We start from the raw sequence: 25,791 nt of genomic DNA, 5'->3' as shown, positions 1-25,791 counted from the left end.
GAAATAATTCCAATGTAAAATCCAGAGTGACATTAAAGTCCAAGTTAACAGAAAAGGTTTTATTTTTCTACATTAAGGTTGAGATAGCTTGCTGAAAGGCTAACAATTAGTATAGCAAAAGCCACACAAAGACATTCAGCTAAATTCCTTCTCTCCCCATCACGGGTCTCTGAATAACCTAGGGGATGGTGGACAAAAAATTATATGGTGTGGAAGGAAAGAAGCTCTGAGCATTTAGGAAACCAAATAAATACGCCTGGAATTGTAGCCACAGCTCAGCTGGAAGGCAGAATTCTGAAGACACTAGAGCAGTGGTTCTCAACCTTCCTAATGCTGCGGCCCTTTAACACAGTTCCTCATGTGCTGACCCCAGCCATAACATTACTTTCATTGCTACTTCATACCTGTAACTTTGCTACTGTTACGAACTGTAATGTAAACATCTGTGTTTTCCAATGGTCTTGACCCCTGTGAAAGGGTTGTTTGCCTCCCAAGAGGGTCACGACCTTCAGGCTGAGAACCTCTGCAGACTCAGCCAGCAGAGTCCACCCTACAGACAGATCGTTTATTTGGGCCCCTGCCGTGCTTCTCGTATAAAAATCTAAACTTAAATCCTTCTGTGCTCATCTACCATCTCTTGTCAAGCTTGTTTACTTCCGTATTTTCTCATCTTTTTCATAGCAGACATCTGGATGATTATGACAACCTAGAACCAGATTATTTTATGATGAATACTTATAGCTAAGACATATACTGAAAGTATAGATAGGTGGCAGTGGGTTTGTGGGTTGGATTTCCAGTGTCAAAGCAAAACACAAAACAAAATAAACTATGCTAAAAATTGAAATACACTAAATTCACTATGAAGGAAAATGGGGGGAGTGGGGAGGAAATAAAAATGTAAGCAGAAGAATAAAATTATGAGAACAGCTCTTCCAAGCAGCACTCACTGGACCCTTGATTTCACGGTTGCTGGTTCTTTAATACACATCAACTTAAATATGGCTTTGCATAAATAACAAATATAACTTTGATTCTAAAAATGACCACTGAAATGTATTCATAATTTTTTTTCTGAGGAGGTGGCAGGGAAGAACAGGGGCGGTGAACTCATCCAAAGGGCAGAGTGGTAAATTTAAGATTTTTAAGAAATGTAGCCAGGTAGTGGTGGTGCACGCCTTTAATCCCAGCAGAGGCAGGTGGATCTCTCTGAGTTTGAAGCCAGCGTGGTCTACAAGACAGCCAGGGCTACACAGAGAAACCCTGTCTTGAGAAACAAACAAACAAACACACAAATAAAATTAGAATGTAATGTACAAGGTACTTCAACCTGACAGTACATGTTTGGTAAATCAACTTGTAAAATTCAGTTTCTCGAGCTATAAATGAAGAAATAAACTAGTTTTTCCATACAAACAATACTGAAAATAGTAAATATTCTTATTTCCTAAGAAGAGCTTTGGGAGGGATTATAGAAACCAGGCCTCTGATAATAAACTATGCTAAAGCACGGCTGCATTTTTATCACAATAAAAGTCCTCATACGGAAGAAATGAAGCTCAGGAACAATGTTCAAAGCATAATCTGAGCTCACTTACCTCTTGTCTGCGTTTGGTATTGTTTGTTTGGAGACAGAGTCTCACTTTGAAGCACAGGCTGCCCTTGGACTCTTTATGTAACACTTGCTTCAATTCTCCTGCCTCAGCCTTCTGAGGGTTGCAATTAAAGGAATGTACCACCATGCCCCCCTCATTTACCTTACCTATGTTCAGGAGTTTGTGTATGGTGTAGGCACGGGCCTATGTAGGTATACACACCTGTGCACATAAGGAGACTAGCAGGTGTCCTGCTCTATCACTTACTCTTCCTACCCCTGCTTTGTGGAGACATGGTTTCACTGTGTAGCCTTACCTGACCTGGAACTGGCTATCTGAACCGGGCTGGCATCAAACTCACTGGTTCTGCCTTAAGGGCTGGGATTCAAGGCATGTGCCAGCATGCCTGGCTATGCCATATTCCTCTGTGACAGGATCTCTCCCTGAACCCGGAGCTAGGTGCTAGTAATTCCCATCTCTGCCCCCCACAGTGCTGCGGACTGCAGACATGTGTGAGCATGCTTTGCTTTATTTTTTGTGGGTACTGAAATCCTAACTCAGGTCCTCATGCTTTCACTGAAAGCAGTCTGCACCACTAAGCCATCTCTCAAGCCCTCAGCTCATTTATCTTAATCAATGTACAATTCTTAAGCTTTTATTTCTTTATTTTGGTGGGTTTTTGTTTGTTTGTTTTGAGACAGGGTCTTTCTACATAGCCCTGGCTGTCCTGAAACTCATTGTGTAGACCAGGCTGGCCTCAAACTCTTAGAGGTACATCTATCTCTGCCTCTTGAGTGCTGGGATTAAAGGTGTGTGCTACCACGGCCAGCTCCTATTTTCATTATGGAAAATACTCAAATTAATACTATAATTAAAGTAGAAGGAACACTCAAACAACCAAGTAACCACACTTTCATTGGCCATCACACGGCTAATCTTTGCTCATATACATAGCTTTCTACATCATCTAATAAGCTACTTTGGGGTAAAGATTATGATTTTTAATTGCTGAATTTCTATAGATTGGCAAAAACAGTACTAGGTAGCAATGAAATAACGATAGCATCATCTTCATTGTTTTGAATTCTTGATTTTTGAGACAGAGTCTCAGGGTTTCACTATTAGCCTGGATAACCTAGAACTTGTTATGTAAAACAGTCTGACTAATTATATTCATGGAGATCTACCTGCTTGTGCCTCCTAGTACTGGGATTAAAGTGTGCACTCTTACACCTTGCATATTTTATTATTTTTTAATAGCTATTTTAAATGTAAGGGAGAGAGAGTGAGTGTGGGACACAGACTGACTACACTTTTTAAAAAAGAACAAACTAATAAGCACAAAACTCAAGCACAAGTGCCAATGAACTCTGCTGTGGCATAATCCTTCTGTACATTGTGATTATTGAATATCAAATTCTGAAAATTATGCTGTGATTGGTTTAATAAAGAAGCTGACTGGGCAGGAGACCAGACTAGAATTCTGGGAAGAAGGGCAGAGTCTAGAGTTGCCAGCCAGACACAGAGGGAGCAGGAGATGAACGTGCTATGCTAAGGAAGGTACTGTAATGTGACAGAGTGTAAATAAGGAATATGGAATAACTTAAAATGTGACAGCTAGTTAGTAACAAGCCTGGGCTATTGGCTGGGCAGTTATAGTTAATATTAAGATTCTGAATGGTTTGAGAGCGGCTGCCAGCACAGGGAAACTTCTGCCAACAGACCTCTTTCCCAAAACCACCAACTGGATGCATTTTTTGTGTCACTTAGCGACAGGGAGACTAACCCACAATAGCCACCATAGTGAGTAAACACTATAAATGTAACTTCTATTTTAAACCTAGAAATTCAAAGTTTTAATTTAGGGCTCGACTCTTGACTATAGGTACCATTTCCACAAGCACAAAGAGCAACAGAAAGCAGCTCACTGCCCACCTAACAATCAGCAGGCTCAGCTAAGCAGAACAGGGTTCACTCCACATGTTCTGAATGGCATGCCTCTTTCATCTGCTTCCTCATAGGGCCCCTCATTCCTAGACAGAATTCAAACCAGGGCCTTCTGAGAGGCTGGGGTACATCGGCATGTTACCTACCTATCCTATGGAGGCTTCTTTAGGTTAATCACTTAAAGCAGGATGTGGCTTTAGGTGACCACCTCAGAAGGGGATAAAACTATAAAATTATAATTATAAAGTTACAGGCCCCAGGCACAGGTATGCTTTATGCTTCTCACTGTAAAACTAATAGTGAAAAGCCAGTAGCAGGCCGGAGCGCTCCCAGAGCTATGAAGAAGCAGAGCTAGCTGGAGAAAGCTGAAGAAGGGTGACACAGAGTACAGTAGGAAGAAGCAGCCTCCAAATCTTTAGGACATGGCTAACAGACATGTACAATTCTGCTAAACTGTGCTCACTTTTTCTTTTTTCTTTGATTTTATTTTCGAGACAGGGTTTCTCTATGAAACAGTCTGGCTATCCTGGAACTCACTCTGTAGACCAGCTTGGCCTCAAACTCACAGATAAACTCACCTCTGCCTCCTGAGTGCTGGGATTAAAAGCATGTGCCACCACCGCCTGGCCTTTTTTTGGGGGGGAGGGGTTCTGTGCTCACTTTTTCATGTGGAGATTTTATGGGATACTGTGAATTTTTTTTTTTTTAATTTTTGTTCCCATCCTGATTTTCACAACTCCTTAATTCTTAACTCTTGACTTGACAGTTCATCATCCTAGAAACAAATCCCTTATCCCATTAAGACAAGCAGAGGCTCTACTTGAACTGTAAAGAATCCAGGGCCATTCTTTTAGACATATGAACAAGCTTATTCTCTACTGGCTTGTACAGCTAGCACTGTGTAAGACACATGCATCTCCAAGGACCAGATTACACAAGTGTTCTCTCACAGATTTTCAGGAACAGAAAAAAATATAAGACAAATTAATACAAAAAGTCAAACTGCTGAGAAGACAGGGTATTTCTGCTTTAGCAAACTACAAAGGATTAATTATTAATCACCAAGGATTCAATACAACAGAACCACATACCCAGCAGCCCACTTGGCAGATCTCCTGAATACCTACCAATAAGTACCAGCACCTTGTGATGTTAGCTCCATGCCATCCACTGAATTGTAGCTATCATCATCCATGATCTTGGAAAGACCAAAATCTGTAATTTTTATCTCTCCACATGCTGTACCATTTACTAAAAGGATATTACCTAAAAAGATAAAAACCTCCATGAATAAACAGACTTCTTCATTGAGAAAAGACACACAGGAAGGAACAAGTGAACTCTAGGTCTCTGGAATAAAGTAATCTAACTCTGGACACAGGGAGAAGCCACAGTGTCTGCAGACAACTTTTATTTTCTAAGAATTGCCTGTTTAATGTGCCAAAATCCACTCTGGGCACTGGAAATAAAAATGACTTGCCAAAGTAAAATATCACTTATACAGTTGGGTTTAAAAAAAGAAAAAGGTGGGAAAATGTCACATGACCTTTCGATGTGCTCTCTGTGCTAGCAGGCTTAGAGCAGCAATGTCGGGGGAGGTGGGAGGGGGGGAAGGACATACAAAGAAAACATGCCTGGGAGCCAAACATGGTGCCAGAGCGCCCCCTAGAGCTCCTACGGCAGGAAACTGTGGTGACTTCAATGATAGAAAATGGTCACACAGCAGCCATCGTTGACACAAAATCACCTGGTTAGAAATGATTTTTCAGTCATGTCAACTGCATCAGAACAGAGCATGAACAACAGTGAGTGGCCAGCTTTTATATACAGCTACCAGAAGAGCAAGGCAGTCAAAAACCCTGCCTAAAGGAGATGATGAGAACTAGGTTTTTTTTTTAAAAAAATATTTATTTATTTATTTATTACATATATAGTGTTCTGCATGTATGCCTGAATGACAGAAGAGGATGCCAGATCTCATTACAGATGGTTGCGAGCCACCATGTGGTTGCTGGGAATTGAACTCAGGTCCTCTGGAAGAGCAGCCTGTGCTCTTAACCTCTGAGCCATCTCTCCAGCCCAGAACTAGGTTCTTAATACCCACATTCTGCTGCTTTAGAGCCATCTACATGAGGCATGCACACACCAAAACCACCACCACCACCACAACAAAACACCAGCTGAAGACAGCAAAAAATAAGGGATTAAAAAGCTCCTTGCTTTTTCCTGATGACTACCAAGTTAAATGAAAATTCAAAAAGATGAAAACCTGCTGGGACTTAAGGAAATGAGGCATACATGTACAGATCAGGGAGACCTGAGACAAAGGAACTGCTTCATAGTGTGAGTAATGGGAAAAACAAAATGGAACTTGCCACAACAGTTATTTCTAAATGACATCATGAATTTTCCTGGTTCCGCACACAAAGGCATTGTTTCTCCAGAGAATTTAATCCAACCCACCCATCCAGCACTGGGTAGCCAGGACTCCTTTCTTCCCACACCCACCCAGGCATCCTTCTTGGCTCCTGTCAAATTCTTTGACTCAATAAACTTACAAGTCACTTAAAAGACTGAAATTCCATTAATAATGTCTCCTAAAACTTAGTCATACCTGGTTTGAGGTCATAGTGTATGATGGGAGGTTTTATTTCATTTAAGTACTTTAAAGCATTCACAATCTGCATAATAATGGATCGGGCCTCTTTTTCCGACATTAATTTGTGCTGTTTCAGGTAGAAGTCCAGATCATTTCCTTCACAGTATTCTAATACTGTACAAAACCTGAAGACACATAAACCGGCATTTAACAGTGGAGTAAGGAGCAGATTACAGCTGTCCAAACCACTCCCAGCCAAGACTCGGGTATTACACGTCTCACTCCTAAACGCTCCTCTCTCTATTCATCATCAGCTGCCAGAGGGCTCCCAGGAAGAGAAGTGCTTGCTCTCTTGGAGACAGCCTCTCTAATCACCACACTGGCATCAACCGTGCCAGAGTTCACTGTGGCCCATCTCGTCTAAGAGCACTGACCAGAACTAGATTTGAGCTAGCCACCCACTTATAATAGCAGGGTCTCTTATTGTACTCAGTGGACTGATTCTTTGGCCCACAAGCAAGCTGGAAATAAATAAACCTTTATATATCCAAGTGACTCTCAGAAGATGTTCTAAACAACAGTGTGACTTGTTTGTGCTAAAAAGAACAACAGGAAAAACAAGAGTAGTAGGAAATACCATTACGGTGGAACGTGTATACAATTGAAACCAAAAGAGAATTCAAGTCATTCTTTTTATTTTCAAAGTAGTTGTAGTACTTATATTTTAGGAGAGTCTCTCTAGTATTCAAGGAGTCACTGAAAGCAAATAATAACCACAGCCTGTGGAGACTTGACCAAGGCTCTCACCCTTGGTCTTTAAGAACACTCCTTTTTTGAGCCCTACTCCCGACACACACAGGGGTATACTTGATCCAAAGGCTCCCTAGTGAAAGGGGGAAGTCTGAGCATGTAGGAGAAGGGACAAGTCATGTTTCCATAGAGAACATGGAATTCTTAGATGTATCTACACGTGGGCTAGTTGTCTGAGAGCTGCTGGGTGAACAGACCCAAACTCCTGGACACTCACTGCCTTGGGAGACCGAGGGAATACCAGACCTAAGGCTTCTTACGTTCTCCTGACTCAGCCTGACTGCAGCAAAGTGAGTGTCCAGATGCTGGAATACCCGTCAGCCCTGAAAACCCAAAGGCTCTGAAGCTCACTGACCTGTATGTTGTTATATACAGGATTATCAAGAGCACTCTCTCGCAAGTCATTTCATTTTTCTGATATTCAAAAATCGGTCTAAACATCAAGAAAGCTGACCCCTAAGACCCCTCCCAATTCTAAAATCTAAATCCCAATTCTAAAATGCCCATGAACCTGCATTCCAACCTGCAGCCCTGGGCTAGCTTTACAAGTATCATAGCTTTACATGTATGACGTCAATCCTCCTGTTCTAGGGTAACAAGACACTGCTGCTCATGAGGTTCATCAGTCTCTACAGTGGGGCAGAGCTCTCTTCAACAGCTGACACTTGCTCCCTCGCTAGCCGCATGTCAGTATCAACCGAACCAATTCCTAAGGACTGGCTGCTATACTTTCTGGAGTTTGTTGTCAGCTGGTTAGCTAACTATTTGTAAGACTAAGCAAAGTGTGATAAATCCACACAGCAGAATGTAATCTGGCTATAAGAAGGGATGAACTATCAACACACAAATACAATAAGCCAGTCACAAAGACTCCATGATTCCACCATTAAAACTGTCCAGAACAGGACATCTAAAGGTGACAGCAAGTAGTCTCTGTTTAAAGAGAGGCAATGTAAAATGGAGAAGTGACAGTCAAAAGGTTAGCTTTCTTCTGAGGATGAAAATGTCCTCAAACAATCTTGGATAATGGCTCTGTAGATCTACGACACACATGAAAACCCACTCAATTATGTACTTTACATGGGTGAATCACATAGTATATAAATTAGAATAAAGTTGTCTATTTTTTTAAGCTGATACCTTAAAATTGGATATAATAGAAGTACTTATGCCACAGATATTGGCCATCAACCTTCTCTCTCTCTCTCTTCCCCTGTCAAGCTAGTTGTAAAATGTTTAGTAGCATACAATGGCCCTTGTCCTTTAGCCAAAAGATGTCTGGCTGATACAAATCTGAATTATGTATGATTATGCGCCTGTAAATTAATAAACTTAGTTCACTTAGAGAGCATTTCACAGGCCCAGATTTAAGCTCTATTCCCTGAGTACTCAATAAATCAAGAAAATAAGGTAAGGAAAAATGGCGTAGGACTTACGAGTCAGTGTCCAGTGAAAAGTAATCATATAGCTTCACTATTCTGGGATGATCCAGTTCTTTGTGAATCCGGTATTCCCTACACGCATGCCTGTAAACAGAATGGAAATGTAACAAGAGAGCACTTGGCTTGCTTTTTAGAACTCACCCTAATTCCTCTACCATTTCCCATTTCCACATGTTCATTTTGTTTGTTCCATTTAGATCCATCTGGTCATCTCATCTAATTACTCTTTCTGCATTCTATTTTCTCTAATGTTTTCTATCTAGCCACTGAGAAAATAGCAGGTGCTCAAATATTTCTTAAATGAATGGATGCCAATCTTTTTCAAGACCCTTCTGTGCCAACCACACCTCTTTTATGTTAATTCCCAAATATTAAAAATTACAGTCTTTTCCTCTCTTCTAAAACGATGCTTCCAGGGTCTAGGGAGATTGCTTCCTGGCTGTGCTTGCCTGCTGTACCAGCATGAGGACCCGAGTGTGGGCTCCAGTACCACACAAATGCTGCAGGCATGGCGGCAGTCCATCTGCACACCAACCTCAGAAGACGGATACACAAAATCCTAGAGCAAGCTGGCAACAACACTAGCAGATCACAAGTTCTGGGTTTGACTGAAACCCTAGCTCATAAAATAAGGTAGAAGAGTGATGATGGAGGATGATTACTGATATCTACTTTGGGCTTCCGAATGTACACAGTCATATGCACACCATGTGCACAGGCATGCACGCAAAGAAAAACAAAACAAGGTACTTCCTACCTGCATGTTGATAATCTGGGGTCAAAGTAAATTTGTAAACTACTTGAATTAATGAGTTAAATGATAAATCAACTAGCAGTTATTTTATTTTTGTTTTTAAATTTCACTACTTAAAAATGCACTTGTATTGGATACGTACAGACTTTTCAGTATTTACGTTTAAGTGTATAATGTCATTTTACATATGTTATTTGAAGACTCTGCTATCTGTGGAGGTCCTAGAACATATCCTCTGAGCATACTCATTGATGACCATATTAGTATTTTTGATATTTGGTTTTCTGAGACAAGGTTTCATTATGTAGCCCTTGCTGGCCTGGAACTCACTATATAAGCCAGACTGGCCTCAACTTGTGGCAATCCTCCTGCCTCTGTCTCTTAAGTGCTGCAATTATAAACATGTACCACCACAAATGGCTTCACTTAAAACAACACCAAAAACTTTTTTAGGCTACTACATGCTCTGTAGGTAAAGGTTATTCCCGCCAAATCTGTCAATCTGAGTTCAGTCCCTGAGACCCACAGGGTAGAAGGAGAAAACTGACTTCCATAAGATGTCCTTCGACCTCAGAGTGCTGTGGCACACCCCCTTCCAAAATAAATAAATGTAATTAAAGAAGTTTTAAAAAAGTACCTTTCTAGTTTAAAATAATAAAACTATGAACAAACTGTACTATATATAATATGTGAGATACATATCAGCCACATAATAAATTTTGAAAGAAGAGAGGCCAGGGGGGAGATGGTTTAGTCAACAAATTACTTGCCTCGCAAGTAACAAGGACCCAAGCTCAAAAAAGCTGGGTGTGGTGGCACATAACTGTGACCCCAGTGCTGGAGAAATAGAGGCAGGTGGGTCCCTGGGACTCTCTGGCCAAGCAGCCTAGTCTAATTGTGAGTTCGAGGTCAAATAGAGACCCTGTCTTAAAAACTATGGTGACAGACAGCTCCTGGGGAACACAGAGGCTGTCCTCCAGTCTTTACGTGCAGGCTCACACATATGCACATCCATCTATACACACAAGAGCACCTGCACACAAGTAAGAGGCCTGCATGCATGCACAGACAAAGAGACCACAGAAAGAGTACCTGTGCGTGTGCTCACATTCACACGCACACAAGTATGGTTATAGCATGTATTTACCAAAAGGTTTTAAAAGTGGTTCTTATTTACAGACAGTAACTAGAAACTAAGTAACTTAGTACCATTTGAGATGTTTTGTTTAAGGCAGAAGTCAGAAAAGAGAAATTTTCTATAGAATGGAAAAAAAAAAAAAAAAACACAAACAAAAAACAAAATAGTGATGGTTTCTGAAGGTGGTATGGTCCAATATCAAAAAGCACACATTAAACACTTAAAAAAATTAAATTAAAATTTAAAAAACTGGGGAAGTGAGGGAGAGAGAAGAAGCCTCCAAGTAACTACAACAGGTTTTTCCCTAATGGACACTTTGGGTTTAATTTCAAGATGCTCCTTTTGGCTCCAATGCCGCTTCTAATGCTTCATTTCTTCGTTATGTCTTCCCATATAGAAGTGACAGGCACATACCAAGGCAAAGGAATAACACTATGTGAGGAACTGAGAACCTTGCTCCCTGAACTCTGGCTTCCTAATCATGAGTGGTAAGTATAGAGATGCACTGCTGTGGGCACTGAGCACACACAGCCTTGGCTCAAACCCCCATTTCACCAAAATAGCTCCACTTAGGATTCAATGCAATAGTATCTTTGGTAAAATAAAATGTTTATTAAAAAATAAAAAAACAGCCGGGCGGTGGTGGCACACGCCTTTAATCCCAGCACTCGGGAGGCAGAGCCAGGCGGATCTCTGTGAGTTCGAGGCCAGCCTGGGCTACCAAGTGAGTTCTAGGAAAGGCGCAAAGCTACACAGAGAAACCCTGTCTCGAAAAAACCAAAAAAAATAAATAAATAAATAAAAAAACAAGCTGGGTAGTGGTGGCACATGCCTTTAATCCCAGCACTCGGGAGGTAGAGGCAGGTGGATCTCTGTGAGTTCGAGGCCAGCCTAGGCTACAGAGCGAAATCCAGGACAGGTGCCAAAACTACACGGAGAAACCCTGTCTCGAAAAACAAAAAAATTAAAAAAAAACCAAAAAACAAAAACCTCACAAAGCTATGAACTAAAGAGATCACTGTTCAAATCATTTCTGGTTGAGCATACTTTTAAATGATAATTATGTGCCCCTTTGAGTACCTTTTCCACTTAGTACATTTCAAAGCATTAACCAGTTTCTTCATAAATGTACAGAAAACAAAGGAAATGAATGGCAGAGAAAGTTAAGAAAGGAAGAAAAGTGCCATTCAAAGTATTCATCATCTAAGCCAAGTGTGGTAGTGAAGCGTGTAATAGCAGCACACAGGAGGATGAGGCAGGATGGCATGAGTTCAAGGTCATCTGGGCTACAGAATGAGATCCTGTGTCCAACAAATAACCCTGAGTTCTCACCAGCTACAGCAGCACCTTAGAACAGCAACCCCAACACAGAGCCTGCCAAGCTCACAGGATCTTGCTTGCCCTTCAGCAAGGCACGACTGCCCTGTGTCCTTTACACTCAACATTCCATTTAGCATCCAATTGATTAAAGGGCTATAAGTAAGAAACCAGGAAAACTAATACACTAAAGTGGATCTTTTGTCTTTTTTTTTTTTTTTAAAGATTTATTTGTTATGTATACAGTGTTCTGCCTGCATGCCAGAAGAGGGCACTAGACCTCACTATAGATGGCTGTGAGCCACCATGTACTTGCTAGGAATTGAGCTCAGGACCTCTGGAAGAGGAGCCAGTGCGCTTAACCTCTAACTAAGCCTTCTCTCCAGCCCCCTTGTATCCCCCCGCCCCCCACTAACAAGAGTTTTATTAAGATAAGGTAAAGAGACAGAGGTGCTCAGGCTTGTGGAAAAGACACGTGAGTAAAGATCCCCCTTGTATTCTTATAGAACAATGTAAACTTAGATTTCTGGAATGCTTGCTTTTATATTACAAAGTTTGAAAAGTATTATGTATATAAGAGCATTTGAATTCAGGTATAAATTAGTTTTACAGATTAATATGTAATTTTTCCTATTGTAGAATTTTTATTATGTGTTGGAGAATTAAAGAAAACTAGCAGGGAAGAAGAAGAAATGATTCAGTGGGTAAAGTATTTCTTGTGCAGACTCAAGGACCCAGGTTGGAATCCCTAGTACCCATGTAGCCAAGTCAGACACAGTGTTGCTGGAGCCTCAGTGCTAGGGGTAGAGAGACAAGCAGCAGACCCTGGGGCTTGCTGGCCAGCCAGGCCTCCAAAATGGCAAACTCCAGATACAGTGAGATACTGTCTCAAAAAAAAGAGGTTGGAAGTGGTGAAACGCTCAACAGTAAAAGCACTTGCTACCTAGTAATCTTGAATTCTGTCTGGAGCCTCCATGGTTGGGGAGAAATGGTTCCCAAGGCCTGTTTTCTAACCTTTCACACGCATGTCATGTTAATGTATGCACATAAACCCACACAACCATAATTTAAAAAATTTTCTGGATTAAAAAAAACCCTAAGGTGGACAGTGACTGAGAAGGCACTCACTTGATGTCAACTGCTAGCCTCCACATGAATGTGCACATGAACCTGTACACACTACACCACACCACCACCACCACCACCACCACCACCACCACCACCACCACCACCCCAGCTCCACCTCATCCACTCCTTACACAAACTAAAGAAATCTAGTAATCTGTCATGTTCATACCGCAAGGGTAATAGAACAAGTCTACATTTTGTTTACAGAAAAAGGAAAGGAATTGGGTGTGACGGTACAGACTTATAATCTACTTGGAAGATGGGTGCAAGAAGCTATAGGTCATCCTCCTCAGCTACATATCTAGTAAAAGGCCAGCCTGGGCTACATAAGACCCTGTCTCAATCACCCTCCCCCAACTCCAAAAAGGAAGACAGGAATATATCTCAAAATTCAACAAAATAAGGTTTTATCTTCTTCGAGGTTATTGTGAGCCAAATAAATGATCTTACTCCAAACAAAAGTGGAAAATATCTCCCCAATGGAAAAACAATTTTAAAAGTCCTTACATAGCAAGGCAATGTTACCAACACTGTAGTGTATTTCCTCTTCAATGTTAACCTAATGCTAAATTATCAGAGCATTCTTCAGAATCTATTATGTACTTGATCTATGTCAAGTTCAGAGACGTTAATGACAATCAATTCACTATTTTTTAAAAAATTAGATTTACTTATTGAACTGGAATTACAGATGATTGTGAGCCACCATGTGGTTGCTAGGGACTGAACCCGGGTCCTCTGCAAGAGCAACAAGTGCTCTTAACTGATGAGCCATCCCTCTAGCCCCAACTTGCCATTATTTATAGCATAAGGTTCAAAGCAGGATTTCCTATCACTTAGTAAAATCAAAGGTGAAGTTTTGAAGAGTTCTCCCAAGCAACTGCAGGTCATAAGAACACCCCTTCCTCAGGATGTCAACTGAGAAATGGCCCCTGACAGAGGTCTGCACAGCCACTCTCTGGTGCCATTGTTCCCCAAGGAGGAAACAGTGAAAGGACCACACACAGCCCTAGTTAAAGAGCAAAGTGTAGACAAAGGAGGCAGTGTCTGTTTTGTTGGTCTATCTCTTTCTTCCCTGATTCATTTTTATTTATATGCATGAATGAAAGTCTGTGCATGGCATTGGGGTGGCGCTATGTATGTGTGTGTGTGTGTGCGTGCGCGCATGTTAGAGGCCAGAACCAAGTATTAGATGCCCTGGAACTGGAATTATAGTTGGTTGTAAGCCACCCAATGTGGTGCTGGGAACTGAACTCAGGATCTCTGCAAGAGCAAGCGCTCGTAACCAGAACCATCTCTCTAGTCCCTCACTTGTCCTAACTCCAGTAGAGAGATGAGAGAAAGACAATCGATTGGCTGGACATGGTAGCACATGTCTGTAATCCTATCTCTTAGAGGCATAGAGGCAGGAGAATTGCTTTAAGTTTGAGGCCAGCTTAGTCTATGTCATGAGACCCTGTCTCAAAGAAGTAAAACTGAAACAGAAAACCTCAATTTATGACCATCAGGGCTCAAACTGCTTGCCAAGTATGTCAAGGAGGGACCAGGACCTAGCTTTGATCCATTTCAGAAGGCCAGATGAGCTAGATAACCTTCCAAAGTCACTCTGGTATCCAATATTACAATTCTCTTAAGGTCAGTCTAAAAGCTAGATCTGGAGTCTATGACTTGGCAAAATACATACAATTCCCAGCACAGAAACTATGTTCTCAAGGTTGACCATACTTGGTCCCTAGAACCAACTATTTTACAGTGGTCAATACACAGGTAAGCTGAAGAGCAGGCTCCAAGGGTATCTATAGGGTACCTACAGAGGTGCATGTCCTGGTTTAACAGCCTTGACCATCCCTACAAGTCTCAATACAACAAGGACAATTTTCATTAATAACTGGTCAGAACATGTGGTTTTCCTTCTCTGAAGTGTTCCTGGCATTCACTACTGCATGCCATTCATCCCCGATGTCAAGTGACTGGAATGCACTTTTAATAATGTATCTGGCTCCTCAGGAACATCTGGCCTGCAGCTGCTTGTCACAGGAGCTGTGCACACAGGGAGTTGTGCACAAGGCATATATCAAAGCCTGCTTTCCTCACGTGCCGCTGAGCTCTGCTACCAATCAGTGTGGAACAGACAGACTTTGAGGTCCCTGCTGTACAACAGGTCTAAGGCAATAGCTGTCCCAGTCCAGGCATGAAGAACTGTTTGTTGAGGAAATATATGATTTTCCTTTTAAGACTTAGAAGTTAACTAAAAGGCTTCTTCAATCTCTATTTTTTTTTCTCCTCCAAAGTCTTATGAGGAAAAAAGAGCAGACCCCCAAGGCTGTCTCCAGAACAGGAAGCATTTGTTACTGTCAAAGGGGCTTGTCTCCTCCTTTCAGGGACAGAACCTGTCTCATTCAATACTTGTATCTACCTCAAGGAGACAAAACTGCTCAGTGGGAAACCTAATAGCAAATTAAGTCTGGAGCTTCCAATGCAAATGAGCCATGAACTCCAGTGTTTGGAAGCTGAGGAGGGAATATGGCAAAACCTGACATTAGTGGAACAAAGATATCCACAGCTGCATATGTAGTAATTATTTAATCTGAGGAAACCACCCCCTTAACCCCTCAGTCCCAAGGACAAAGAAGGACTACCACTTTACTGGCATTCTTGAGAGGCAGCCACAGAAAGTGAAGCACTAAAACCACAGAATTTTGAGATGGGCAAACAGACAGGTGAGGGAAAGAAAGAACAAAGTACTGAGAGGCTGAAGTCAAGCATGCGCCACTGAGGCACACCAGGACTCCATCCTTTTAGCTTTCCAGACCACCAGGCATTCTCATGAGTTTCTACAGACAAACAATGGTTTCTGGTACCTTCCTTGTTTACTGTAGCTTTGTTTAGAGACAACAGAAGGGGGGATTAGAAGTACGGCCTTCAGATTGAGGGATGGCTGCATTTAAATTTAGAACTCATCTAATGGGTAAGATATGGAGTGTATTTCCCTTGCTGGAACAGTTAGGAAGATGAAAGAAAAGCAACAAGAACTCATCCAAAGCTCTTCCACGACGCACGAACCATAGCTCCCATCAATGAGTGTGGAAAAATCAAGCACTTCAGCATCACTTACTTGTGGTAATTCTCCTTTTTCTCATCTCTCCAGTTTTTATTTAACTGGTGAATTTTCACAGCTACATATCTTTGCTCTGTTAGATCAAATGCCTATTAAAAAAAGGAATAAATTATATTTTACATAAACACCCACAAGAATTACAGAGAACTGACTTGCAGCTTCTATTTAACAGATCAGCACAAAGCACACCATTCAATGAAAGCGGCAGCAGATGACACCCGCCATACTTGTTCCAGTGTTGAAACCTTCTTCCTGAAACTTGTGATTAGATAATTCAGAAGTCTCCAGACACACTGGCACCGTGAGATTCAGAAGACAAACTCAAGCAAACACCACAGGCAGAAAGCCAACCCATGCCCTCACGCTTCCTCCCAACAATGCTTGCTCTGGATGTCATGAGGGCCTCATCTGGGACCTTTCTCCCGAGATTCTCTCTCACCCTCAGCCTGGGGAGCTCATGTGTCAACACTGTCTCTCTACGTTTGAAATCCTGGGATACACACAGATTGCTTCCTATAGAAAACAACCCAGCTGGATATGGTCATTGGTATGACCATTCACAAAGTATCCCATAACTCAGTATGTTGTGTTTACTAAAATAGAAACAGAAACAAAACAAAACAAAACCAAAACTCTCAACCTTCCATTTGGTGCCATGTCTCTGTACTGAGTAAAGCAAAGTCTTAATGCCAACAGTGGCTTTCCTGAAGAGCAGCAGTGTGGCAGGCTCAGCACTGGGCAAGCAATGCTTCTCTACCAGTTCCCACAAATGCACACACAGGCACGGGTGCACAGCATGCCCCAGGAACAGAGGTGATCACTGTTCCACCATCTCCCCAGTGCCTCTCTAGGAAAGCCATGTCCAAACCAGGGGCTATTTATGAAACAAGGGACTTGTCACCCAGGCTAAAGAGAAATGAGTATATAATGGAAAAACCTGCTTCACAGAAATGAAACAAATACACTTTTCTCATGCTCTACAGAATATATACCACTATGGCTTTACTCTAAAAACCATTTCAAGATGTAAAAAACTAGGTTATATCGCACCTAGTCTGTGAGAGCACTAACACTTACCAAAGCCAACAAAAAGGGCAGAAAAATCTGAACAGAACTTATCTGTGGGAGGAAGTGTTTATGAAAGGAGAGGTTAGCACGGCCCTGACAAGGACTGAAAAGCCTCAGGCCGGCTAAGATCTTTTTAGATTATGGATTAGAATATAGAAAAATGTCTGCCGTAAATCAAACAGTGAAGGGGAAGATGAATAGGAATCTCACTTACACAACTTAAGTAAAACACAGCTCTCTGAACAGATGAAAAATAAATAAATAAATGTTTTGCCTGCATGTAAATAATAATAATAATAATAATAATAATAATAATGTTCTTACTATGTAAAAATAAATAAATTAAATTTTTAAAAAGAGATGGCTCAGCCATTAAAGGCTAGGCTCACAACCAAAAAAAAAAAAAAAAAAAAAGAAAAGAAAAGCCAAGCTTCAGGCCTTATTAACAGGCATTGGTCAAGGCACTGCAGTCCACTTTGTCATAGCTAACTACTGTTTTTAAATGTTTGCTTAAAAAAATAAAAAAGAGCCGGGCGGTGGTGGCGCACACCTTTAATCCCAGCACTTGGGAGGCAGAGCCAGGCGGATCTCTGTGAGTTCAAGGCCAGCCTGGGCTACCAAGGGAGTTCCAGGAAAGGCACAAAGCTACACAGAGAAACCCTGTCTCGAAAAACCGAAAAAAAAAAAAGAAAGAAAGAAAGAGAGAGAGAGAGAGAGAGGGAGAGGGAGAGGGAGAGGGAGAGGGAGAGGGAGAGGGAGAGGGAGAGGGAGAGGGAGAGGGAGAGGGAGAGGGAGAGGGAGGGAGGGAGGGAGGGAGGGAGGGAGGAAGGAAGGAAGGAAGGAAGGAAGGAAGGAAGGAAGGAAGGAAGGAAGGAAGGAAGGAAGGAAGACAAAGGTTTTCTTACAAAATGGTCACTACACAGGTGACCGTGGTAAGCTGGTACACAAACCTTCAATAAGCTAACAAAGGCCTCCCTGCTCACAACTCTTCCTAAGGAGCCAGGATAACTGTGTCATCCAAGCTCACCCGTTACTTGCAAACAAAAGGTGAGCATGAGCCTGTCAGTCAGACTGACCAGCACAGACTTTCAAAGCAGGACTAAGTGTGAATAACCTACTGCAGATCAGCTCAGCACTGCCCTAAAGGTACAGCCATGGTACACAGTGCGAACAGGTCCACAACACTTGTGAATGAACTTAATGCCATTGGTGCAGACACTTACAAATGACCGAAGCAGCCACATGTGGTACTATACTTGGAAGGCTGAGGCAGGAGAACTGCCAAGAGTTGGGGACATCCTGAATTCCACTATGATTTTAGAGCCAGTCTAGGCTAAAGTGTGAAAATATCCAGGGAGGCTATATAACAGGGGGGAACCTAGGATGACTGTGGCTTATAATAAGTTTTGGTTTTATTCAATTACTGGGCAAGCCTCAATGAAACATTTCACTATTAGGATAAGAATTTATACTGTATCAAGCTGATAACAGAAAAAATAAAATAAAAATGAAAAAAAAAAGAAAATGTCTTAAAAACAAGATAAGAAATTTATTGGAAGCAATTTTCCTAAAGATCTTAGTCCATAAAGCTTTGAATTTAAAACTACAGATAAAACTGCACAGTTCTTAGTATTGAAAATGTCCACAAACTGGTATTACCCTTCGTACCCAGTTGTTTCTACTTACCTTGTAAACTTCACTGAAACCTCCTCTACCCAAAAGATGTAATAACAAATATCTGTCATTTAGCGTTGGATGATCCTTAAATCTGTGGAAACGGAATATGTAACATCCTGAGGTCAAAGACGATAGTCTTCCATATTCCAACATTGCTATAATATCTCCAACAATAAATGATTTGTTATAAAGCCACTGCTCAGAATTTGACAACTGATACCAATATTATGAACTATGAGCACAAAGTACCCAGCTCAAAGAAACAATGCAATTATAATAAACAGTAACAGCTATTGAAGCCTGACACTGGTTCTAGTCTCAGTAGCCACATCTAAACTTGGGGCCGTTTTTGATCTCCTTCCTTTTTCTTAGCAATTTAAAACCGCATAAAGTTCCAAAGTATTTTTATATTGCCTTAAAGATAAAGTACTTCATGTATTTTATATGAATTTACCACCCCACCCCCATTTTGAGACAGGGTCTTACTATGTAGCCCTGGCTGGCCTGGAACTCACTATGTAGACCAAGCCGATTTTGAACTCACAGAGATCCACTTGCCTCTAGCTCCCAAATGCTGGGATTAAAGTTGTGTACCACCATACCCAGCTAATTGAGTTTTTGGGGACAGGGCATACTCTGGCCTAGAACTCCCAATCCTCCTGCCTCAGCCTGCTGAGCACTGGGGTAATAGGTATGCACCATCACGGCCCGCCTTTATTGGTTTCGAGACAGGGTCTCATTATATTCTGGCTTTAGCTTCCCAAGTGCTTGAAATACATATAGATGTGTTCCAAGCAACCCAACTCATTTTTCCCTCTTTAGATAAGTCCATTATGGTAAATCTAAGTCTAGGACACAATGTATTCCCAAAAGAGACTCTTCCAGTAGTGCATGCACTATGATCCCAGCGCTCTGGAGGCAGAGGGAAAATGAGAGAAAGCTCAAGGCCAGCAAGGGCTATACAGTGAGACCCTATCTCAAAATCAGAAGTAGAAAGATAACTAGGGAGATCGCTTGGCAGTAGACTGCAGGCCTAGTTTGCATGAGGCCTTACACTTCAACCCCAGTACTTCAAAAAAAAAAAAAAAAAAAAAAAAAAAAAGAATATCTTAAACAGTCTCCCCATTAATGCTGAAATTCCTTTATTTTGAATTTAAGAAAGCAGTGTACCTATGGGAGAGAGATAATAGTATTACATGGAAGTTTAAATTAACTAGATCTATATTTGACTCTTCATTTGGGCTTCTGGTCAAATTAACTTCATTTCTCTAACTTGTTTCCTGATTGATGTACGCAAGATTATGGGGTTGTTATGAGGATTAATTGTGAGATCAAAGGGCACTTAGACTCCTTCCTGATACATAAAGGTCACAGGAAATGCTAAGCGCTGGTACCTCCCACTTGACAGAATAATGGTCATGGTTCACACGGTCAAACAAAAATCTTCAAGCTATAGCTACATGAAAAAAAAAATATTAATTACAGCCTCCGCAACACACGAGGAAAGAACTAATCAGGGACAAAGCCATTTCCCACGTGTAAGCTACTTTCCCTGATTTTAGTCACATAAACAAAGGTGAGCGTGACTCTAATTAATGTGGTAAATAGAAGAGTCTGACTAGTTTTACTTACTCAGAAAATGGACGTGATCTCACCTTTCTACAGCACCACTGTGGCCAATGCTTCCGCTTCTCAAGGCCCCATCGCTATGTCTATAAGCCATACCCCACCCACCCTGACAGCTGCCACGCTGTACTGTGTGAACTCTACGCATGTAAAATGCTGTACAGATACAGATATAAACTTACTTTTTAATACAAAGATTATAATTTTGTTCATAAAATTTATATCCTAAAAAGGAACTAAATATACTTTAGATTCATTTGGCAAATTTTAAGTAAAAACGTTGTTCTAGACAATACGTCATAAAATAAATATTCAGCAACCTCCAGCCCATTATACCCCAAGTTGCTTACTGTGAATTATCTTCATTATGTATCCTTTTTAATTCCCTGATATGTAGATTTCTAACCCTTTCTAGCCTTTCCAGCTCTGCCTGGATTTCTGCTTCTTCCTGAAAAGGGGGGGAAAAAAAGCTCAGAATCCAGCGAACTTTACCTTTTCATTTAAAAATAATGACATCTATTTGACGTGTAAAAACAAACAGAAGACATTCTACACTGGAAAAGTTAGTCAACCTGCTACTCCATCACCCACTCCTCAGATGTGACCTCTGGTAAGTCTCCAGGAATGCTTTATGCATGTACATACAGGCTTTGCAAAACCTCTCAAGAGTCTGGTTTGTCGTTGGATTCTCTACTTTTGGTATAGATTATACTTGATACCTTAAATTCCACTAATTTAAATTTAACATCTAAGAACTCTGTGTGTGTGAGTGATATACGAAAACTAATGTCAACACAAGTAACAATTTATTAGATTTTAACTGACCACCAGCATCATAAATAGCATCCACCAATTATGTATGGGCTGTTGAAATTTTTAAGTGTTTGTTTTTTATGTATGTGTATGTATCTCTCTCTATGTGCATGCCATGTGTGTAGGTGACAGCAGGGAACAGAAGAGGACATCAGATCTTTGGAACTGAAGTTACAGGCAGTTTTGAGCAGCCAGACATGCTGGGAACCAAACTCAGGTCCTCTAAAAGAGCAGTAAGTTCTCTTAAACTCTCTTAACAGCGAAGCCATTTCTCCAGCACCTGGGCTGCTCAACATAAGAGCTTAAAAAAAATTTACATTCTACAATTATATTTTTGGGCTAGAGATGTTGAGTCTATGGTAAAGCACTTGTCTAGCATCCTTAAAACCTTGGGTTCATATTCTCTCTCTCTCTGACTGTCACACACACACACACACACACACATACACACACACAAACACACACAGAGGCACCTCAACCCAACAACAACAAAAAAATCACCTCATATCACACATACATGAAAATGATAAGCAAGGTACACTGCCACATTCCTGTAATCCTAGTATTTAGGAAGCTGAGACAGGAGGATCCTGAGTTCAAGGCCAGCCTGGGCTATGTAACAAGACTGTCTCAAAAAAAGCAAAAAGGGACACCATATCTCTGACCCTCAATAAAAAGATCTCAGTGAATATCACCAACAAATTCTTTTAGGTGTTAGAATATGGATGGTACAATATATTCTCTTTAGTTATTTTAGGCAAGAAATAAGAGCTACTAATGTTATTCAAATTAACACAGGAGTCCTACCATCAATCTCAGACATATTAATTCTGTGTATTTCATTTCTGCTTTAAGGACAATCATGTGGGTAGCTCTATGAATTGACATATTTTCTACAGATAGGTCACTGGGGTAAAACATACTCTCACTTAGTGGCTTGCACTGATTTAAAAATAAAAATACTACAAGGTATGAAAGTAAGAACAGCAATGCAGAATTCCTACAGCATACAAAGCTATGATTGTATTTGTCCAAATGTCCAAATCATTTCTGTATCCTATATAAAGTGGAAATTACATCTCTTGAAAAACATTTTCCCATTATACTTACTTTCTTAAGATGACCTAATCTGAGTTTGAAGATTTCCTCTTGTTCATGGTATTCTGCTAAGGTTAACCTGAAGAACAATGGTAGCCATGTCAGTCAATTATATGAGGTAATAACATGCTTATTTGAACAGAAATACTCATAGTATGCTACTAGGGCATATGTGGGTTTCATGTTTATATGAGATTAAAAGTCAGTTATTCTGAAGTCCTTAGATCAAAAGGAAACTAGTAACTTCAGATGAGATGTAAAGAAGACTCAAAACCCCTAAGTTTAATTTGAAGAAAGAAAAAAGAAAAACATGTGAGCCATATTTTTACATTATTTATGAACTATTTAGTGACATGTTACATGGATCATAATACCTACCTACCAAAATGTTTTAACTACTGAATGAGAATGTAAAAAGAACAAAGAAGAAAGGGTTGACTTGATGGACAAGCACTAATTCTTAGTTACACCTACTCCAAACATACATCCTGTATCCTAAGAATAAAAAAAAAAAAAAAAGGTGTGTTTTCTCCATTTCTACCTCCCTCACATTCATCTACTTCAAAGGTTTAAGTTGCTATTTACATGCATACTAAATTCCCAGGAAAAAGAGGACACAGCTATCATTCCAGCAAAGATCCACAGAACAGAGCCTCAAGATTCAACTACAAGAAAATACAAAAGTAAAAAAGTAACAACACATTTCCAAGGCTGCTGCAATTTAGTCCACAGCTGCAGAAATACCTGTATCTAGTACTCTATTTCACTCCAGTAAAAAAATGGGAAATGAGAAAGAAAGGAACGAGGGAGGGAGGGAGGGAGGGAGGGAGGGAGGGAGGGAGGGAGGGAGGGAGGGAGGGAAGGAAGGAAGGAAGGAAGGAAGGAAGGAAGGAAGGAAGGAAGGAAGGAAGGAAGGAAGGAAGGAAGGAAGGAAGGAAGGAAGGAGAGAGAAATGACAGCTAAGAATTCTCCATGCCTTTAACACGTTCCATACCAGGAAGGGATAATGTGATTCACTTAGAGGCCTGCTTTTGGCTCCTCGTCAGAGGAAAGAGCCAAGTCACAGACACTTTAATTAGAAAGTGGACTTAAAGCCTTCCAGCTTGGATTTTACACAAGACTCCAGATGGTAACCACTCATGAACACACTACTGGTCTAGATTAAATTCTAATTATTGTTTTGTGGTGTGTACTTGTGGCATGCATGCACACACACTCCACACCTTCTTTTCTCATTCGCACCAGCATTAAGTAATTTTTAAGTAATACTGGAGGGTAGACCCCATTGCAAGTAACCACAAGACTCATGAAAGAAAACAATGACTTGGGTTGTCTAGAGAATCTTTAAATCTAATATGTGGGCTTTTTGATAGAAAATATTCTAGTTTTTAAAATACTTTTGTTCATATAACAGAGTGTTTCTCAAACTTAGCTAACTGTGGATACTTTTATTACTGTACTTAATGTGAATTTTAGCTTATTCAGATGCTCGTCTCTCCTATATAAAGTATGAACTCATAAAACTGGGGTTGTTTCCTTTAAGCTCCGCACCATGCACATGTCAAAGGTAAGACTTCCTAACATGGGGTGAGGACTGGTTAAGCATCTTTCTCACTGAAACAAAATTAGATACAGTTCCTGAACTTTAATACAGCTATAATGTAAGTAGCATACCTGGCATAGATTACACGATAGACAATGTGTTCCTGTGTACTGACGTACAAACATTAAAAAGATAAGCCACTTAGTAAGTTATTAAATGTCTGTGTCTGTCTGTCTGTCTGTCCTAATTTTGGATAAGAAATTTACTTCCAATTAAAGACAAAGGAAGAAAAGAATGGAGAGGGAAGGCATTAAGCCCAGGATTTTCTACACTTCTGTGCAGGATGGCTATGTAATAACTGTTGACTGACAGAGTAAAGGTAACTATACTTCAAGACACTAGAGCAGTGGTTCTCAACCTTCCTAATGCTTTAATAGAGTTCCTCATGTTGTGGTGATCCTCAACCATAAAATTATTTTTGCTGCTGCTTCATAACTATAATTTTGCTACTGTTATGAATCGTAATGTAAATATCTGTGTTTTCTGATGGTCTTACGTGATCCATGTGAAAGGGTCATTTGACCCCCAAAGGGGTTGAGACCTACAGGTTGAGAATTGCTGTATTTGTGGTTTCCTTACCTTTCTAAAATGGGGTATGGGGGTAAGAGGGTAAGGAAATGGTTATAAGGTCAAGAATTGTCTTATCATGAAATATTCTTTTCCTAAAATATCAGCTACTTTTTACTTGGCTTACTTTTTTAAAATTTGTTATGTATGGGTATTTTAATTATATGTATGACTGTGTACCATGCACATGCCTGGTGCCCTTGGAAGTAAGAAGGCATCAGATCTCCTGGAATTGGAGTTACAGACAGTCGTTAGCTGCCATGTGGGAAATGGGAATCCAACCCTAGTCTTTTACAAGAGCAACCAGTGCTTTTAAGCACGGTGTCATCTCTAGTCCCTCCTGACTTACTCCAAAGCTTGTATTTACTAAGTCCTCTTTTGACCAGTAAAGAGCATTCTACAATATTAGCCAGATGATCTCCGTAAGATAATCCCAACTCCCATAAAATGATAGCAATTTATCCTAACCTAGAGCTACACATAAGTGAGAATTATAAATGATAAATTTATTATGAACAGGCAAAACAAAATATATGCTGTCCATAAGTAACAGTACTTTTCTCTCTCATCTCACATTTCTGAATAAAGAGCATGGCTAAAAAAAAAAATCAGATAATACATCTTATATAGTTTTTAATATGAGTTGAACAAATCCATTAACATGTCTGGAAAAAGAAATCTTCAAATTCTAGGGACCTCTTTAATTTATAGGTGTTTCCAGGGGTATTTAACAAGACATCTGTATTTGGGAGATAAGGAGCATTGCATTTTATGTCATCGAGAACATACGTTTCATTTTCAGCTCCATTGGTCTTGCTTTTTCGTTGTTTCTGTTCATTGGTTGCTGGAGGGGCCTGGCCCATGGCAGGGGGTTTCCGTTTTGCTAACATTTTCCGTTGTCTTTCTATCTCTTCTCTCTGTGAATTTATTCTTTCCTGTTGCCTAGAAATATAAAAGATATGGCAGAGAAAAAGGTAAATATTTAGCTGTCATTGCTGTGGAATGAACATAAACAACATGCATGTCTGACGACTTCATTGTCAGAGGTCTGTAGTTAGCCTTTAGGATGTAAGAGCCAAAGAATCAGGGAGGACTTAGTTAGGACTTAAAGGTAAGAGAAAGTGGATAATTATCTGCCTTATAGACTTAAAATATGCCTTTAAAGAATACAGTATTATGAATGCATTCTTCAGATTCAATAAAAACGGAGGCTTATGAACATCATATTTATCTGACTATCCATCCATATATACATATACCATAAACACAGAGTACATAGATTCCAAAATATATTTGGAGAAATAGTAGGCTACATATTCTGAGACCTCTTGCCTAGACATGTAAGTAGATACAGCAACAATCAAGTGTCATCAAGATTCTCCTATCAACCCTTGGGTGTTCTTCAAACTGTTTAGCTGTGTATACGAATAATAAGGTCTTTTAAGCAATGTCTTCATTTAGATTTACTTTGGGAGTACAAATCTCAATAAA

The 25,791-nt window shown here is 40.4% G+C and overlaps 1 protein-coding gene and 1 pseudogene across 16 annotated transcripts in view; one reads left to right on the top strand and one right to left on the bottom strand.

Annotated features, from left to right (window-relative positions):
• The window catches only part of Tlk2 (tousled like kinase 2), a 107,536-nt gene that overhangs the window by 7,348 nt on the left and 74,397 nt on the right, over positions 1 to 25,791 (bottom strand). For all 16 annotated transcript variants that reach the window (XM_076543534.1, XM_076543530.1, XM_015994705.3 and 13 more), the window contains 8 exons: positions 25,090 to 25,242; positions 22,143 to 22,209; positions 20,570 to 20,667; positions 18,603 to 18,684; positions 15,846 to 15,937; positions 8,388 to 8,477; positions 6,157 to 6,326; positions 4,670 to 4,808 (listed from right to left, as the gene is read on the bottom strand). In XM_076543534.1, coding sequence (XP_076399649.1) covers positions 4,670 to 4,808; positions 6,157 to 6,326; positions 8,388 to 8,477; positions 15,846 to 15,937; positions 18,603 to 18,684; positions 20,570 to 20,667; positions 22,143 to 22,209; positions 25,090 to 25,242 — 891 coding nt within the window. The remainder of the gene's footprint in view (positions 1 to 4,669; positions 4,809 to 6,156; positions 6,327 to 8,387; positions 8,478 to 15,845; positions 15,938 to 18,602; positions 18,685 to 20,569; positions 20,668 to 22,142; positions 22,210 to 25,089; positions 25,243 to 25,791) is intronic.
• On the top strand, positions 16,980 to 17,051 carry LOC121831934 (U6atac minor spliceosomal RNA; annotated as a pseudogene).

This window comes from Peromyscus maniculatus, chromosome 8 (assembly GCF_049852395.1).
Source record: "Peromyscus maniculatus bairdii isolate BWxNUB_F1_BW_parent chromosome 8, HU_Pman_BW_mat_3.1, whole genome shotgun sequence".
Classification (NCBI taxonomy): domain Eukaryota; kingdom Metazoa; phylum Chordata; class Mammalia; order Rodentia; family Cricetidae; genus Peromyscus; species Peromyscus maniculatus.
Note: the sequence above shows the minus strand (reverse complement) of the source record. Positions and strands in the feature narration are given on the sequence as shown.